This window comes from Aplosporella prunicola (assembly GCF_010093885.1).
Source record: "Aplosporella prunicola CBS 121167 unplaced genomic scaffold K452scaffold_18, whole genome shotgun sequence".
NCBI lineage: Eukaryota > Fungi > Ascomycota > Dothideomycetes > Botryosphaeriales > Aplosporellaceae > Aplosporella > Aplosporella prunicola.
The window spans coordinates 715,368-733,529 of NW_022983546.1; the positions used below are offsets into that span (position 1 = coordinate 715,368).

An 18,162-nucleotide genomic window follows, 5' to 3' on the forward strand; every position below is an offset into this window, starting at 1 on the left:
AAACGAAACGCATAACGAGAGGGCCGTTTGGTTGTTTAGACGTGTGTGGCTCAGCCTTGCGCACGTGCGAGCACAGGCTCTCTGAATATCTAGTGCGGATCTAGCAGTGCTTGAAATTCTCCGGTGCCCGATGCGCGATTGATTCACTCATGTCCGTTCATGTCGCGCTCATGCGCAGACTATGGTCAGACTCAGACCTATAGTAGACGCCAATTATGACCGGACGGCAATCAATCCAAATCACAAAACATGACCAAGGACTGACTATACAAGAAGCACGTCCACCCCACTGCAAAAGGCTGTTCCAGCTACAAACAGAGCTGCGGGAAAGCTGCAGGTGTGCAGCATACAGACCAGTCGGAACTCGCTCGACCGCGCCTCGGGATGTCGAGCTGCAAACGCTTATTCCCACTGCGTCCGGTCGACCGAACAGCCGACCCCAAAAGCAAAACTCGCACTTTCCGCCCACGTTGGCTTACTTGCTTGTTTGCTGCAAAACACGTGTATGCCCTGGTCGCGCGCTGTGGCGCGGGGTTGGCGGCCTGCAATACTACCCAGTCACGTTGTCCAGACCTACATCACATCGGCTGATCGGTCGCCTCATTACTGATGACGGTAGAAACCGTTTTGTTTGTTGCGTGTATCTGGTCGCTTGAGAATATGAAGATGCTTTTTGTTTCTATCGGACTTGTTTGCCCCGCCTGGCACACCACACACGTTTGGTTGCGATGTGCGCTTCCATGCTGCAGGCTTTATGCTTCGGAAACTTTTGCGCCTGGGATTTAGAGGCGACGCGGTTGTAGGCGGTAGGAGTAAGTCAAGAGTAGATAAGGTAAGCATATGGGTTAGAGGGTAGTAGTTACCAAGTAACACTGCTCAAACACCGCCTATCAGAGTGCACAAAACTGGCAAGTGACGGTCTAGCACACTTCCGATACATCAAGAGCGCGGAAAAGAAATCGTAAAACCTATAAAGATATGGTGGTTTAACCCACTAGGTCCGTCTGTGCTTACTGAGTTACCTATCCAACTAAACGCGCACCAGCGCGCTCAGCTTCTCGTGCTGCTTCTAAAACCCCGAGTACGACGTCGATGCGCGGGTAATGACCGCTCTATCATTTCAGCTCGCGCCGTTAGTGAGCCTAGCACCCTCACTGTTCTTCGCTATAATTACCGGCCACGATGACAGCTATGTTAACGGTGCCGGGCAGCAGAGAAGACGACAACAGATACTACTTATTTGAGTCCGTACTGTCATTTCATTACAGCAGCATGGGAAGGGGTGTCTCCTTTCCTCGTCAGTAGGGACGCAACACGCAATCTATCCTAAAAAACCTGAACCGTATATTTTACTCTGATAGTGATGCTCGTTATCAGTACTACTAAAGGATATCCCGCAGTAACCGGGAATGTCTTTGATGGTCGCTGCAAGACTGCCTATACGAATCTACCTAAAATAGGGAAACTAAAGCGTTTGCTATACATTCGCATTTTGGCATGCCTGTTACGTCTAGAAGCCCCGTCTTGTTCCAGCTTGCATAAGAAAATCTCTTGGTGACTTGAGGCGTGCATTTTCGTTGGTCGTGGAAGGCGGAGGAATCTCCGCGCTTGGATCTACTAAGTAGGTAAATACACCGGGCTGGACGTCTGGTTCAATAGAGCAGCGTGCTTCATTCTATCGAGTTGGAGTATCTGCGCGCTTTATTACACTTCTGAAGTATCTATATCGATGTTTCTTTAGTTATTACTGTGTCTAGTAGGCATTTAGTCCGTAATAGCGCTTATCTTTTTGAAGAGGCTAGTGTCCGGTTCGTAGGTGTTTCGGATTGCGGATAGATGGTAATGTAGGCGCTTATAACTCTAATGAGGTCTGGTGGTTTCTGCACGATGGTATTGAGAAGGAGAATGAGGCCTTGTTTTGTTCTGAGTATATGCGGTTCTTCTTGCTGCTGGTACTGTGAGTATCCAGAATAGTTTATGATGCACGAGGTTTGTGTACATTCTAAGATCTTCTTACTTATATTTAGGACTTAGTTATGTAGCTAGAGAGGTATTGTTCTATAGGGACCGCTTGTATCCTTCACTATCTTACTAGATAGTAACTTGCCTGCCGGTCATAGACACTACCATCTTCTATAGTAAGAAGATCCGACACGTTTTCCTTTATAAATTCTACCGTCCGCATTTCCGTATCTTTAAACTCCTAGACCCAACGTCGCCACCCTTGATTAGCAATATAACTAAATTCACTATATCAGGTATTACCAGCTGCACTACCGATAGGAACAAAGTCTTGGTCCCAACCGGTAACAGCAAAGGGGAACTATAACCGTATTATCGCTCAGGCTTAGCTTATCCGTCAGTGTTACTAGTATTCATAACCGACCTGATCCTGGTGTCGAGCATATTTGTATACGGCTTAACCTTGTAGCCGGCTCTGATGCCGTGGCGTAAGTATGCATTCAACTTTCTACTAAGCGAACACTTAGCTCGCTACTCTCATGCGTTTTATAATCCCACTGTCTATAGAATCACAACTATAAAGCTAAAGCGCATCACTGATAGATACCTTTCCGGTACAACCACGGCTATGTGTTTATCGCTTAGCTACCTATAGCTATACCGAACTATTGGCAAGCATTGCCAGTCACTAAAGGGTGATATACGGTTTAATTCACAAGCATGCCCGCCACTTATCACAACATGCTGCTCGGTACTTTTATATAGCTGTATATGGTCTAAAGATGCTGGTATACATCTTCACAGAGCGTTACTGCTCTTCATCACCATTCTAATATACTCCTAGTCCGTAACTTTTTTTTTAAAAAAAAAATTCTAGTCACTATCCACTCCGACCGCAGAAACCGCCAACGAAGGCAAAGCTTAGAAGAGATATACAGTGCCGTATACAATGACAGTATCTCCTCATATTTGAGGACTATCCATGGCTCTCGAGCAGCTGTTGCATTTGCTAAATGGCTCGAGTTAATTTCCATCCCAACATCTGCTATTTTCAACTCCAACTCTACTACCCGCCTAATAAAGTAACGCTCTGGTAGAAAGTTGCCTCGCAGAGCCTGTGCGTGCTACACGCTCGCTTTTTCGCCGCTTCTCCGCCTGTTACCCGCTATTATAGTATAGAGATGCGGAGAGGTAGTGGTTATTATATACGAGACGAAGATGTTGTGCGAACACGCGTTGTAATCGCTAAGTTAACTCTTGGCTAGGTTCTTTACCGTTTTAGGCTGGTGGCGGGGTCGGAATGGAAAATAGCAGATCTTGGGGTGGGAATTAACTCGACCCCTACTAAATTGATCTGCTAAAACTTCATCGTCGGATACACACTACCTCGAGACGATGCTTCTATCAACAAATCAGCAGATTCGAAACAAGCGCACCCTGTCGGTGTGAAGGTCCCTGACAAGTTTAATGAAGTGGGTGGTAATTTGCCATTGCTTGCCGTCATACCCATAAACGTATCCATCGACTCGGTAAATCTTTTCGACTTGGTCAATGACGGCGAAAGTGTACTCATGCGACCATACACAATCAATCAGTCCGCAGTGTTCTACGTTCCTAGGTTCCGGACTAACTGCAAGACTATGGCGAAGCGTGGTTGTTAAGGAGGTTTTGGCGTCTCTGATCAGCAAATGATGACGCTACCTGATCGGAAGCAAAAACTGTTAAAGAGATAAAAGAGCAGTTAAAGCGAGCGGTGAATAAGTCAAATCCATAGACTTCCATCCGCCCTAGGCAAGAGGGAGCACTGCTCCAAGAAGGAAAATAGTTCCCAACACTGACCTAATATCATCGCTAGCACTGCAAACAACTGCTAATACACACCTATACGCAGCAATGCTACTCATCACCACCATAACAGCATGATTAATTATTCTAGTAACAACAAGTATGGCACTGTCGCAGTAAAGGCGCAGGAGCTAATTATAATAAGGATACGGACCCCCCAGCGAATAGGTTTTGAATGTAAAAGTTTTCCATAGTAAGCACCCGCAGGTGGCTATGCACCTCGCAGTTGAAGCTGAACTCAAGAGGGGTTTGCCCTTAAATACCAGTTACCAAGTTCCAAAATATCATTGCTATTTGATTTAGCAAGGACGTAGGCATCGTAGCTGCCTATTCGTTAGTGGAATATGAATAATGAAGCAAACCATGTAAACCCTGCTTCCGAATCCGAGGCATCAAAGCATATCCCAACCATCATCACCAGCAACAGAAGCCAGTACCTCCCAAGCATAACAAAGAGACCACATCCCAGTACCAATCACAATACAGCCCAAAGCAAACAGCACACGTACAACAGGAACAAATAACACAGACTCTTACTGCTCATAGGCAATCCACAACACACAACCATCCCGCATAGCTTAACCACTCCATCTACCATGCCAGCAGCAAGGCCTCAATGCTGGCAAGTGGCAACAGATGATCAGATCGCCTCAAAGATTTCAGATCAATGTTCACTGTTCTCGATTTGGGTATCGTGTTTGGTACGCACTGACACGCAAGCAAGCAAACAAGCAAACAAGCAAACAAGCAAAGAAAGTAAAGAAACAAACAAACAGCTGCAAACACAAGCGCAAACACACACCAATACACCCAGCAAACGTGTTTACTGTAAGTTTCCCTACCCCATGCCCGCCACTACCGCCGACATCTCTCCCGGAGCATGGAATCCAAGACCACCATGCGAGATCTAGTACCTACCTAATCTATGAACACCACACCCCCACCATCCAAACACGCACCCTTACACCCAAATAGTCAGCTATACACACACACACATATGTACCCACTAAAATCTCGATCCACAATCCCCACCTCACACAAACAACCCCCCTCAATAAAACACCCCTCCACCCCATTCACACCAACCCTACCCCATCCCCAAACCAAACCAAACCAAACCAAACCAAACCACAAACCAAATGTGCATAACATCGCAACTCAGCTTCGCCCTCTGCGGGTGCATCTACCCGCTCCCACCGCGCCATTGCTTCCACGCCGGCGGCGGCCGCTACTGCGAGCGCGTCGTCATGGAGCCTGTGCTTGTTGTTAGGGATGGGCTGTGTCCTGGGTGCGAGGAGGAGTGGGTTAGGGGGCTGGAGGGGGGTGTGGGGACGGGGACGGAGAAGGGTAGGGGTGAGGGTAAGGGGAAGGGTGAGGGTAAGAGTGGGAGTGCGGGTGTGGGGACTAGGGCAGTGGCATTGGAGGCGGGGGCGGTAGTAGCGGAGAGGTTTAATAGCGGGGGCATGGGCGTAGAAGAGCAAGAGCGCGAGGTCAGCAGCGAGCCGACAGCGGGGGCCGAGGCGCTCGACCTAAAAGAAGAGGTTAAAGAGGCGCTGAAATCCCAGCTGCGTAGGATATGCAAGGAAGCTTCGGGGGACTCGTCTGCACCAGCTGAAGAGGTGACGCTTCGGCGGCGAGGGGAAGCGCGCGCTAGTGGTAGCGGTGGAGGAGGTGGGCTTCTGGATGCGAGGGCGCGGGCGTTCGTGCCTGGGGGGTTGCGGCTTCAGCGGAGGGCAAGGGCTGCGCCGCACTCATTGAGTGCGCTTGTCGAGGAGAGCCAGGAAGACTCGGCCTTGCCGCCCTCGGAGCTGGATCTGGATAGGGCTGTTATCAGACGGCCGACGGCGCATATGAAGCACCGGACGGGGACGGGGGACGCGGTCGAAGCAGGCGGGGAAATATGACGAATGCCGGACATCAGGTGTGAGTGAGGAAGCTGGCGAGGCGTCAACCCAGCTTAAATCGGCGGATGAGGACGAGGTAAATAAGAGCCCGACTGGCAAGAAAGAGCAATCAACCGCACCACTTGCCGACAAGGCCCGTGAGGAATCCCCGCTCCCACCATATTGAGACCCTGGCGTGGTTGGCGCTGATTATCGTCAGCGAAGAGGCGTCGATGATGATGGAACCGTCTGGAGGGAAAAGGAGCAATGACGCAACAGATGGAATGCGAAGAACAATGCGTGCTGCCGTCTGGGGCGCCACGTGCGGATGTACTTGGGATCTCGAGAGAAATGATATCCGCGTTTGATGGTCGATGTGTTCGCTTGCCGGCCAGTCATGATAGACAAGACGCTATTGTGCTGTGTTGTATGACATCAACATCGAGCATGATGGCAGCGATAGTGATTTCGAACGCTCGAGCATCGCGGGGTGATGAAATGGAAGCCGGCGACGGCGTCTGGGGATGCAGGTAGTCCATGACGACGTTGACAAGAGATAAAATATAAAATGATATTTACAAAATCGCGCGCAAAGGAGAGCATGGCAGAAAGAGAAGCTGCCAAGCGAGAAAGCAATGAGGAGGACAGAGGGGAAGACGGCAAAGGATAGGTAGTGGGAGAAGGTGTGAGGTCGGGAAGGCCGTATGGCTGTGCTCGAGTTGCGGTGGGGTGTCGGAGGTGTGAAAGGCCGTGCCCAGCGGGGTGACCAACAATTGGCCTACAATGTTTATGCTAGGAGTAGAAGAAACGTGCTACGGCCGTCGGGTTTGATAGAGGTGCGATGGGCAGCAAAGGTTTTTTTTCACCCTGATTGGCGCGCGGGACATTGCAGCGTGATCTCTTTCGTATGAGGGGTATCTCGTGCTTCGGGCTCGACGACTGCGTGAAGGTCATGGCGCGAAGGCTAGTCTTGTCGCCTCGAAACGGTCTGCTTTCACAGAAAAAAAAGGGTGGAAAGGTGTGTTGGCTGTGGTGGCTTGTGTTGGTGAGCCCTGCGGTCGCGGGTGGGTCTCCGTCCGCTTCCGCCGCTCCGACGTCATGGCTGGCCGGGGTTCACAGTCCCCTCTCCTTTTCACCTCTCCACACCACCGCTCACTGCCCATTCCACGCTTTCTCCGTGTTTAATGCGCGGAGGTGGCTCCTCAGCTCGTCCATGTCAAACAGCCACGCTGTGCTTCATCTTGTTGCCATTTGCCTTTCGTCACCGCAATCTCTGTTTCTCTCGACGATCGGTGACCTGCATCTCGGGCTGTTCCCTCTGACCGGTACTAGTAGACGCTGCTGAATAGTAAGCTATCTAAACGACTCGGAAACTAGGAACCGTCAGCTCGTGAAATCTGACTCTGGCGCGAGGCCCGTTCGATGCTCCAACCTCTCAAGCATCCCGACGTCGGCGAAGACAACACCGCGCATTAAGCGCAGGGGAAAATCTATACTGTATTCATCTGTGAATCTTCAACCACGCGCTAGCTCGGAGGTTCCGTGCTATTCAGCATCAGCCGTCTCTTGGGCTGTAAGCGCACAGCCAGATGTCTGATTACCGTCCACGCAGCTTCTGCGCTTCGTCATTGGCAAGCCTCAAGGTCATTGCTGCTATCCGCTACCTGTCGGCTGGGTCTCCCGATAGCCGTCACGGCCCCGGATTCTTTGATAAGCCTAATTTCCTGCGATGTTTTCCCTAACCGCTCGGGCTCAATTTCGGCAGGACCTGGCGATCTAGCGATCACTATAAGGCTAGGTATCAAAGCTTCACTAACATGTGCTCAGGAACCGACTCATGTGAGCGGTAAACATAGGTTGTATTTTTCTTGAGATGCCTTAGATGTCGAATAAGGGAATGACCTGAATGCAAGGTCGATAAATCCGTCAAATTGAAAATGATGAACACAAACTGCCGTTTTCTAGAATCCGAGTGAATAGATTGGACTGCCAGGGCGGGACAGCTGAAACCCTGCAGATCGTGACCTGGCCATCATCACGTCTTAGCAAACTCATTATGCACAAGGGATAGGAAGCTTGGCTTGGTCCACCACAGCCCTTTCATGGTACCAAATGGAGATCATTGCGTGGTTGGTGCCACATGCCGTACCTGTCGCCCTCCATAATCGTCATCGCGAAGGAAAAGTCGGCCAAACCTACTGCAACCACGAGAGCAATGAAGATCGTCAGCCCAGACACACGCAGCGTGATTTTGCTCACAAGACTGGAGGGAGATCTTGAGCCAGAAGAAAGGCATATAAGGAAGACAGCTGCCGCTGGAGAAGGAACACCACCACCACCAAGCAAAGACTTGACAACAGCCAGCCTCGGCAACTCCGTTCTTTACTCACTTCAAGTACTCTCATTCAAACCACACTCCTTCCAACTTCCACCATCACAATGAAGGCTTCTTTCTTCTCCGTCTTTGCTCTCGGCAGCCTTTTCCTTGGCGCCTTTGCCGCTCCTGCGCCGGCCGTTGAGGTTGCGCAGGTCGAGAAGCGCCAGGCCGACCTTGGTCAGGTCTTCCAGATTGTTGATGGCCTGTACACCAACATCCAGACCTACACTGGCACCATCAGTAAGTTTTTTGTAAGATTTGAAGTTTAGCAGTGATTGACTGGTACAGACGAGACTACCTCCGGCCTTGGCTCTGACGCCTCTGCTCAGAACAACCCCGACGCGGTTGCCACCCTGAAGAAGGCCATCCAGGGTATCACTCAGGAGATCAAGGCGGCTACCAGGAAGGTCACCCAGCTTCCCAGTGCTGCTGGTGGCGGTGGTCTTTTGGGTGTCTTGAAGCGTGAGGATGCCGGTGCTCTCGCTGGTCTTGTCTCCAACCTCCTTCTCGAGCTCAGCGGTGCCCTTGAGGGTGTTGTCTCGACTCTCGGTCTCGGTAAGTTTTTTCTATCTCGGACAAAAAGTTCGACACTAACGTGTGTAGACTCTCTCCTTGGTCTCCTGAACCCGCTCACCACCGCTCTCTCCGGTCTGCTGCTCGGTCTTGACAAGGTCGTCGACCAGGTCCTCAACCTCGTCAAGGGTCTGCTCGACGGTCTCCTCGGCGGCGCTGGCAACGGTCTTGCTGGCGGTCTCACCGGTGGTCTCTCCAGCGCCCTCTCCGGCGGTCTTCCCGGTGTCCTCTCCGGCCTTGCCCTGTAAATATGTTGAATTTGTGGAGGATTTCCGGTGCCTGAGAGGCACGAGTTATGATTTTGGCTTCTTGTTCCGATAACTTTGAGAGTTTGGCTGGTTAGTTTGGGATTGTCCCGAGCGGATAGCAATTCAGTATATCTGTGCATTTGATCCGGAGCAGTGGTGACGAGTGATGCATGTGGAAATGGTCGCGAAAAGCGGCGCAGATCACCGGCACGCGGGGTGGCGCATCAGTGGAGCATCCATAGCATCTCACCAGCGCCCACGATGCAGTCGGCGATAGATTGTGGCAAAACTATACACAAAACACTTAGCCACGGCGGAAACGACGGGAGAGGCGCTTGCGCCGTTGCGAGGACGCGCGGTGGCCCAATGGCGGCGCGAGGAGGCCCCGTCGCGCATCCTCGGCCGCCCTGCGTCCCCCCGGTCATATGTGACCTGCTCCGCGCCTTCAAGCCCGCCGTCGTTATCTTTCTCACTTCTGCCGCCACGGTACTCGCTACCACTTTCGCTCGTTGATTCTTTTCTCGGCAGGTGTGACGGCCTTTCTCGTGACCCCTCTCCGACCGTCTGTCTGACCTCAGATCGCTCGTCCGTCGACTCTCGACACGCTGCCTCTCCCTTTTCCATGATGCACGGAGACGTCCGGTTTTCTTGTCTGCTGCTGCTCTGCGGCCTCTGCAGCATCGCCAACGCCTTTTACATTCCAGGTATGTCTGTCTAGCTTTCACGCCAGGGCCGCGACAGACAATAACCAGGCAGCAGGATGGTCCATCAAGAGCTACAGCGATGGCGAGTCCATTCCGTTGTTTGTCAACAAGGTCTACTCGGATAACACCCAACTCCAATTCGCCTACTCCGAACTACCCTTTGTATGTCCTCCGACGGGCCGCCGCCCCGCTGGCCACAACAGCGCAACATTGTCCTTGAACCTCGGCGAAGTCCTCCGCGGCGATCGCATTATGTTGTCCGACTATGAGCTGGTAATGGGCCGGGACGAGGAGGCCAGATATCTGTGCAGCGCAAAGGTGGACAGGGCGGGGCTCGAAAGAGCCAAGGAGGTCGTCAAGGGTGGTTACGTCGCCGAGTGGATAGTGGATAATCTGCCGGGTGCGACAAGTTTTGTTACCACGGATAAGTCGCGGAAGTATTACGCGGCCGGTTTCAAAATGGGTTATGAGACATTTGACGCGGCGACGGGAAGGCCGGAACTTTTCATCAACAACCACGTCACGCTTGTCATTCGTCACCGCTTGGCGCCTGGCAGGGACGGTCAGCAGGGTAAGAGGGTGATTGTTGGTTTTGAGGTCTACACGAAGAGTATTGAGGCCGGCAACCGGAATGAGAGTGGTCTTCCCCTTGACCTCCACAATGTGGAGAAGGGGCTGGAGTTGCGCATTTCGCCGAACAGGACGGAACTGGAACACAGATATGCCGATTCATCTTATATTCCAGAGGATGAGGATCTTGATGATAGCGCAACGCTCACCATCCCATACACGTACTCGGTGTACTTCCGCGAGGACGACAAGCTCGAATGGCAGAACCGCTGGGACATGTACTTTGTCAATCAGGAAGACAGCTCCACGATCCATTGGCTTGCGATTATCAACTCGCTCGTAATTTCTGGACTTTTGACTGCCGTGGTGGCCGTCATTTTTGCAAGGACCGTCCGCGGCGATATCAAGAGCTATAAGGATGGAGATTTGGAAAAGCCCAAGAAGAGCAAGAAGGGCGGCAAGTCGCCCAGGAAGAGTGCGGAGAAGAATGGTCTTTTGGGACAGCTTGATGAAGCCGAGGGGGATGCTGATATTTCTTCGGACGAGGAATTGCTCGAGGATATCACCGGCTGGAAATTGGTTCACGGAGACGTGTTCCGCCCGCCGCCGTACGGAGGTTTGTTAGCTCCGCTCGTCGGGTCTGGTTCGCAGTTGGTCTTCATGGCGAGCGGTCTGCTCCTCCTGAGCTGCTTGGGTGTCCTTAACCCCAGCTTCAGGGGCGGATTCATCAGCGTTGGAATCGCACTGTTCATCTTCGCGGGAATGTTCTCTGGATATTTCTCCGCCAGAGTGTACAAGACGTTTGGCGGCCAGAGATGGCAAAAGAACGTGGTTATTGTATGTGTCAAGATGCATTAAAAGATGTAATCGCTAACGAAAGTACAGACTGGTACCCTGATTCCCGGCCTCCTTTTCGCCACCATTTTCATCCTCAACCTCTTCGTTTGGGCACAAGCTTCCAGCACTGCCATTCCATTCGGCACGCTGATTGCGCTCCTGGCGCTATGGCTCCTGATTCAGCTTCCCCTCGTCTACGTCGGAGGATGGTACGGTTACGAGCGCGTTGGTGCCTGGACGCACCCGATCAAAACCAACGCCATCGCGCGCCAAATCCCACCACAAACATGGTACACGCGGGGCCTTCAAGCGATCCTTCTTGCAGGCCTCATCCCATTTGCCGTCATCTTCATCGAGCTGCTCTTCGTCTTCAAGAGCGTATGGCAAGACAAGAGCGGCTATTATTACGTGTTCGGGTTCCTGGGGGCGTGCTTTGCGATCCTGATGGTATGCGTAGTGGAAGTGACAATCGTGGCGACATACGCGCAGCTGTGCGCCGAGAACCATCGGTGGTGGTGGCAGAGCTTCCTGGTGGGTGGGGGCAGCGCCGTGTGGGTGTTTGCGTACTGCGCGTGGTATTTCTGCGCTCGGCTGCGCGTCGAGGGCTTTGTGAGCGGGCTGCTGTTCTTTGCGTATAGCTTTTTGGCGTCGCTTGTTTATGGGCTGCTGACGGGCACGGTGGGCTTTTTGGCGGCGTATGCGTTTGTGCGCAGGATTTATGGGTGAGTATTGTGTGTTGTGGCATTGATAAAATGGAGATGCTAACGCGTTGACAGTGCTATCAAGGCCGACTAAACTAACAAATTATCAAACGCCGCTGATATGCAGCATATGTCGACAAGAGCGGAACGGATTCCCTTTCTAACAAACAGTGTAAGGAGGCAAGAAGTAGGGAGACAGGAGTCGCAGGAAACGAGTATGTAATGTGGGTAGCGGGCGGGAATACAGCTTTCGCCAACAAACGGGGAGGTTTTCATTGACTCTCTCTCTTTCGTTTTGTGTCTCTTTGGTTGCTCGCTTCGCCTCACAAGCTGCTGCTGTGGCTTGTGGGTTTCCTGTCTCGTATCCTGCGCGTCTGGTCGATGGTTGAATCTCACTGCTCTGCGTCTGCCTTGTCAATGTCCCCTTTTCTTATTTCTTCCGTTTCGTCGTTTACAGCCTTTACTCCCTCTTTTTTGCCGTCTACTTATCTCTCTATCTCTGCTACACACTATTTCCTACCCACAAACTTTCATCGTCGTCGGCGGCGACGCATCCTGTCTACTGTTGCCTCGTATGTGTTGGTGTGTGCTTCTTCTATATATACCCGTCCAGGTTGCGGTGACGAGAAGTAATCTGCACAATGCGCAATCGCAATCACAATAAGGCAAATGAGAGGCAGCGAGACGCTTTCGAATAAGTTTTGTTCGTTGTGTGCAGCACACCCGCGCAGCTCTAATGGTAGCTGGAACAGGCTTCTTGCAGTGGTGTTGATATACGCCTTGTAGGAACCTCGGTTGTACCTCGTTGTAAGTTGTTTTGATTACTGTCCGGCCAATGATTCCATCCCCTATAGGACCGCGGCTCTAAGTGTAGCTAGAACAACCGTTTCGTAATGGTGCTGATATACTTTTTGTATATTTACATCTTATTATGACTCGGGTTGCTTGCTGTCCGGTCGATGATAGAATTCTACAGTGGATCTGAGCATGTCTGGAACTCTGCGCACTTGCGCGATAATGATGGACTTGACTAGATCTACAACAGGTGATGGTGGCGGGTGTGTGCGTGTAAGTGTCTTTGTCTTCACTTTTACCTTTGTCCACCCGCAAACGTCCATCCATCTGTTCATTGTCGTGTGCTGCTTATGCACACCATCTACTGCTCAAAGAGCCTGGATAGACAAAGCACAACCACGACAACGACGGCGCGCCGTATATCCGTCTGGTGGAGTAAGTAATCCGAACCTTTCACTCTCTTCTCTTATATTTCCTATCCTACATCTCCAAACCATACACAGTTTACAACCAAAACATCACCACTACACCCAAAGCCTACACACCCCAAGCACAAGCACAACATGGCGCAGCCTCAACCCCCACCCCCAGCCACACCCCCCGCAGACCCACGCGCGCTCTACAAAACGCATATGCAGACACACATCGCCAGCAGGCCAACCCACGACTTATACGCCCTCACAATCCCAACCGCGCCGCAGCCGCGCTCCTCGCGCAAACTCGACCGCGAGCTCGACGCTGAGTGGGCGCGCCTGCCCTCCCCCTCGCGCCGCCGCTGGGAAAAGGACTTTTGCACGCGCTGGCCGCGGGAGGGCGACATCGGGCCCGTGAGCGGCTGGGACGTCTATTTTAATGCTGAGGAGGTGTATCAGGCGCGCAAGAGGGGGGCTGTGGGGAAGGGGGCTGTGGGGAAGTATCCGAGCGAAGGTACGTCTGCACTGCACTGCACAGCACACAGCACCCACCATACACTTAGCAAGAACAAGACAAGAACAAAATAAGACCAAGAGCAAGAGTAAGCACAAGCACAAGCAAGCTAACGCCCCACCGTCCCCGCCCAGACCACATCCGCAGCCGCTACGCCACGCGCTGGGCCAACCGCTCCCCCGCGGTAAAAGCCCCCTACGACAGGGAGGCGCGGCGCATCAACGACGCGCGCAACATTCGCCCCATGACGCGCTACCCGCTGCCCGTCCGCGACAATGGGCTCTTGGCCCAGCGCCCCAGTACCGCGGTGCAGGGCCTCGACACGATGGGCGTGTTTGGCTCGCACTGGAAGTGGCATAGCCAGCTGGGCGAGGGGGGGTATGGCACTGCTATGTTATATAGGATGGAGGACGCGCAGGGGAGGACGCGCAGGGGAGGACGCTGAGGGTGAGTTGGGCGTGCGTGTGTGCTTGTTTCTCTCTCTTTCTTTTCTTTTCTGGGCGTTTCTTGCGTTGGTGTGCCGGCGCCGGGACTGACGAAGCACAGGCCGTAGTCGTCAAACGAGACAGGCATAAAGGCCATGGGATCAACGACCGCGAACGAGAGCTGCTGAAGCTGGTTGCTGACTATGGCCGCAGGCGTGGCGTCCGCTCGCGCCATGTCGTGCATTATTTGGGCGGGCAGAATGCTAGAAGCGGTCGTGCGCGGCGGTATGGTCGCACTATTCTGGAGTATGCGCCCCATAGGGACTTGGCCACGTTTATGGATTGGTATATGCTTCCTACGCGGACGTGAGTATGGCCTTTTTCACTGTTGTTTGGTTTTATTTCTTACTATCACTGCCTTACTTACCTTTACTCTCTATATCCCCCCCTATTTCACTTTCGTCCTCTCTCCTCTCGCTTTCTCTTTCACTCTATATCTTCTTTCTTTTGAACGTAGCAGTAACAATACTGACCGCCGCCCAGCAACCCATACCCCATCGTCCCGGAGCCATTCTGCTGGCACCTCTTGCGCTCACTCGCCGAAGCCGCGCTCCTGCTCGAGTCCGGGCAGACAGACCCAGCACAGCTAGACGACCCAGAATGGTCCTCCTTATTCCACTACGACGTCAAGCCGCTGAACATCCTGCTCGGCGCGCCCAACAGAGACCCTGGCTCGCAGTACTGGCAGCAGAACTACCCCACGCCCATCCTGGCCGACTTTGGCGGCGTCGAGTCCTATCCAAACCCCCAGGACCCGGACCAGATCCCCGAAGCGTTCCTCGGGAGGCAGACCGATGGGTACCGGCCTTTTGTGAGTGGCTGACTGGCTGATTGAGTGCTTCCTTGCTCTTTACACACACTCCCCTCTCTCCACCCCTCAAGCCAAGCAAAAGTACCACGCACTAACACCACCCCCACACAGGAAAACCTCCCCCTCTGGCGCCAACGCAACCTCAACAGCTTCCGCGAACGGAGCCCCAAGCGCGGCCCGCCCAACCCCGCCCGCCCCCGCAAGCCATTCTACCCCCCTCTCCCAACGCACCAACCCAACCGCATCCACTCAACCATCTACAGCATCGGCATCATGCTGTGGCAAACAATGACGCGGCGGTACCCAGACCCGCCCCAGCTCTTCGTCCCCGACCCCGCCAATAACATCGTCGCCTGGCAGGACTACCACGCGCGCTTTAGCCCGGCCGAGCAGCGCAATTTCCGCTCCGCGACGTGGGACCCCGAAAGCAGTTTAAGACCGCATTATAGTGCGCGCTTGGTTGAGACGGTGTACTGGTGCATGCATCCGCAGGTTGGGGGACGCCCGTCTACGAGAGAACTGCTCAGGGAGTGCGAGGCTGCGTGTAAGGTGATTGATGATGAGACCCCGGCGACGGGGCCGAGGCCGAGAGATGTTGTCGTTACGCCGGATAAGTATCCGTATGCGCGCCTCGTGCTGAATGATCAGTATCGGTAGTGTGGGTGCTGGTTGGTGCGATCTGGGCCCGCTCTCGTGTTGCTGTCTTGCTACTACATAGGTGGTGGTGCGAGCACTTGCAGCGAATACGGCGGATACGTGGTGCGGAGGGGGCGCGAGTGCGTGGCGCTGTGGCGGCTCCTTTGGGCGGCGCCGCGCCGTGCTATCGCGGCTCTAGCGGGCGCCGGCGGGGGTGCGCTGCGCGAGCCTCGTATATTAGCTTTGGTGGGGTGGGGTTTGCTATGTGTTCGTATCTAAAGAGTCTAGAGAGGGGGTGGTGCCGTTTGTTGTCGTTGATGGCTTGGTATGGTCAGATTGGGAAGGTTTGGTTGGGTTGCCCACGCACTACATGATAACGTACATGCAAAGTTGTTTGATATGTTTTCCACTTTAGATGTTTATAATCATATACCTTTAAAAGTACCCTTATTGAGAATGAGACGTTGGCAAGACAAATAGCCACAAGCGCGGACTTCCGCCATGTCTCAGCTTAAAAGTGACAGCATTGTCACTACAGTGATTGTTGTCTCGGGAGTGTGCAAACGGCAAAAATCGATATAGAATATCATAGAATCGAATTCGATTACGATTAACCGCGCAATCCGTCTAAACAATCCTTCCCCGCGGCGGAACCAAGCCGTCCACCGCTCGCTCGTCTCCACAAGACGCCGCCAAATGCATAACAATCCAAAGCTATTAGCATCATACCGCATAACTAAAAGAGAGGCGTGAAACTCGTTGAGACGTTTCGTAAATAACAATCAGAAGCCAAACAGATTACCACTACTGCTTTTTCTCCCTCCACAGATTAAACATCAGAATTAACAATTAGAGCAACAAGCCGCGGTTGTACGCGCGCTTAGTTGCCGGTGGGAGCGGCAGCGCCCGAGGGGGCAGCGGCGCCGTTGTCCTTGGTGGAGACGCTCCAGTGGAGGGAGGAGGAGGGGTTGGGGCCCTTCTTGGAGGAGGAGGAGCAGTCGGTGGTGGAGGCACCGGCAGCAGCGGAGGCGGCCTTGGTGACGGCCTCAGCGGGCTTGGTGGCAGCAGGCTCGGTGGGCTTAGGCGCAGGGGCGCTGGCGGCGTTGACGCTGGCGTCGGCCGTGACGGTGACGGTCTTGACCTTCTCGACGGTGACGGCGGGGGCGGAGACGGTCACGGTCACAGGCGCGCAGGTGCCGGCCGCGGCGGAGGTGATGGCCGCGGCGGAGACGGCGGGCGCGGTCGTGCTGCTGGGCGCCGGGTGCAGGGTCAGGACGGTCGAGGTAGTCGTGACCTTGGTCGTGGGGATGTAGGTCGCGGTCAACCAGGTCGAGTAGAAGGTGCTCTTGCCCTCGTGAGCGACCGAGGTGGAGCAGGGCACGAAGGAGGTGAGGGTGGTGGTCAGGGTGGTGGGGAAGACGCTGGTGACGACCTCGGTGGTGGTGCCCGAGGCGTAAGCCGTGGTGCTGGCGGCCTGGGCCGAGGGGGCCGTCGTGTGAGGAACGACGACGGCGGCGGCGGAGCTGGACGAGCTGCTGGCCTGGTGCTTGCAGCCGCCGACGCACGACGTGACCGTCACGGTGCTGGTCGTCAGCTCCGTCGTCACGTACACCGAGGAGTGGTCCGTCTTGGTCTTGGTGACGGGGCAGGTCGTCACGGTGGTGTAGGTGGTGAGAGTCTCGGTGCTGGCAGGCGCAGCGGGAGCGGTGCCGAGGGCACGAGGTCCCATCCAAGGTCCGCGGACCTCCTTGGCGGCGGCGGCACCGGCCAGAGCAGAGAGGGCGATGGTGAGGGCGTGCATGTTGTTGTTGTTGGTGGTGGTGGTGGTGGGTGAATATATGTAGTGATTAAAACGATGGAGTGATCACTGAGAGACTCGAGCAAGCGAATGTGAGTTGCGGAGATACGAGATAAACGATTGCTTGTCTGGTAGATCTGTGGGTGGAAGAGGATCTCGTCTTAAGCGTTCGAGTGCCGGTATATATGCGGTCCTCGCGGCGGGACTGTGGTGATCCAGAAGGTCTCCTTCAGGCCATAGCAAGCTAACAGTGTGACCGTGTCATGTTTACGGTGGATACGGAGTGGGTTTGCTGGATGGAAACCGTTCGATGGTCAAGGATCAGTCGGCGGGGCCAGACGCAAATCCGGGCGGACGAGCCTTATGGCGGGCATGCGCCTGGTGATGCTGATAAAGGCGTGTGGTGGCAGTTTACGGATGGTCGTGTCTGGCGCCCAAAATAGATCGTCACGGGTGACATCGCTACGCCACGCCGCGGCCCACGACGCCCTTTTCATCGCGCACCATACCTTTACGACACTCTCACCATCCCACCTCCCAACGGCGCATCCTCAGCGATGACGCAGATGTTCAAGTCCGCTCAAGCGTGGGGCTGCTCGCCCGAGAGCCCCTTTTACGCCGGGATCCCCAAGGGGTCCTTGACCGCCTGCGACCAAGCTTTACACCTCGCTGTCACTCACACCAGACACGCTTTCTTCACCATCTCCGTGCCATGATCGCTTCCGACACGAGATGTGGCTGCTAGCGCGCTCAGCGAACGTGCCCAAATACGATCGTGACTCTTCACCGATCCCACCTTTGAGGCTTTATCCTTCTCGCGATGGACGCCCGAGGGAGGAGTAGCGTTGACGGCTCCTCGGACAGCGCACTCCGTCGAAAGGTTGTTTGCCTTCTCTCCACGGGGCGCAACTATCCAGTCTGGGCATTTCTTCCTTTCCAGGTCATGAAAGAGGTGGATGGAGCGTCTCCGCCGGTTCCCGTCGTCTCCAGTGTCTCGCACCTAGACCACC

The 18,162-nt window shown here is 54.0% G+C and overlaps 6 protein-coding genes across 6 annotated transcripts; 5 read left to right on the forward strand and 1 right to left on the reverse strand.

Moving 5' to 3' along the window:
- Positions 1 to 4,946: 4,946 nt before the first annotated feature.
- On the forward strand, positions 4,947 to 5,711 carry K452DRAFT_320125 (uncharacterized protein; the record flags this gene model as incomplete). Its single annotated transcript, XM_033544291.1, has 1 exon — positions 4,947 to 5,711. The coding sequence occupies one exon, from the start codon at positions 4,947 to 4,949 to the stop codon at positions 5,709 to 5,711; it is 765 nt and encodes a 254-aa protein (XP_033395772.1).
- Positions 5,712 to 8,115: 2,404 nt separating this feature from the next.
- K452DRAFT_320126 (uncharacterized protein) lies at positions 8,116 to 8,970 on the forward strand. Its single transcript, XM_033544292.1, has 3 exons — positions 8,116 to 8,307; positions 8,356 to 8,622; positions 8,671 to 8,970. The coding sequence occupies exons 1-3, from the start codon at positions 8,130 to 8,132 to the stop codon at positions 8,886 to 8,888; spliced, it is 663 nt and encodes a 220-aa protein (XP_033395773.1). The 5' UTR covers positions 8,116 to 8,129; the 3' UTR covers positions 8,889 to 8,970.
- Positions 8,971 to 9,513: 543 nt separating this feature from the next.
- K452DRAFT_300010 (uncharacterized protein) lies at positions 9,514 to 11,794 on the forward strand (the record flags this gene model as incomplete). The annotated part of the gene is made up of 4 exons (XM_033542288.1): positions 9,514 to 9,592; positions 9,648 to 10,999; positions 11,048 to 11,721; positions 11,776 to 11,794. The coding sequence occupies 4 exons, from the start codon at positions 9,514 to 9,516 to the stop codon at positions 11,792 to 11,794; spliced, it is 2,124 nt and encodes a 707-aa protein (XP_033395774.1).
- Positions 11,795 to 14,000: 2,206 nt separating this feature from the next.
- K452DRAFT_60224 (uncharacterized protein) lies at positions 14,001 to 14,911 on the forward strand. The gene is made up of 2 exons (XM_033546893.1): positions 14,001 to 14,718; positions 14,830 to 14,911. Coding segments are annotated over exons 1-2 (501 nt in total). The 5' UTR covers positions 14,001 to 14,219; the 3' UTR covers positions 14,832 to 14,911.
- A 53-nt stretch (positions 14,912 to 14,964) lies between these two features.
- K452DRAFT_289453 (uncharacterized protein) lies at positions 14,965 to 15,720 on the forward strand. Its single transcript, XM_033540828.1, has one exon. It carries the CDS (start codon positions 15,007 to 15,009, stop codon positions 15,373 to 15,375), a length of 369 nt encoding a protein of 122 aa, XP_033395776.1. The 5' UTR covers positions 14,965 to 15,006; the 3' UTR covers positions 15,376 to 15,720.
- A 514-nt stretch (positions 15,721 to 16,234) lies between these two features.
- K452DRAFT_300012 (uncharacterized protein) lies at positions 16,235 to 17,155 on the reverse strand (the record flags this gene model as incomplete). The annotated part of the gene is made up of 1 exon (XM_033542289.1): positions 16,235 to 17,155. The coding sequence occupies one exon, from the start codon at positions 17,153 to 17,155 to the stop codon at positions 16,235 to 16,237; it is 921 nt and encodes a 306-aa protein (XP_033395777.1).
- Between the last annotated feature and the right edge of the window lie 1,007 nt (positions 17,156 to 18,162).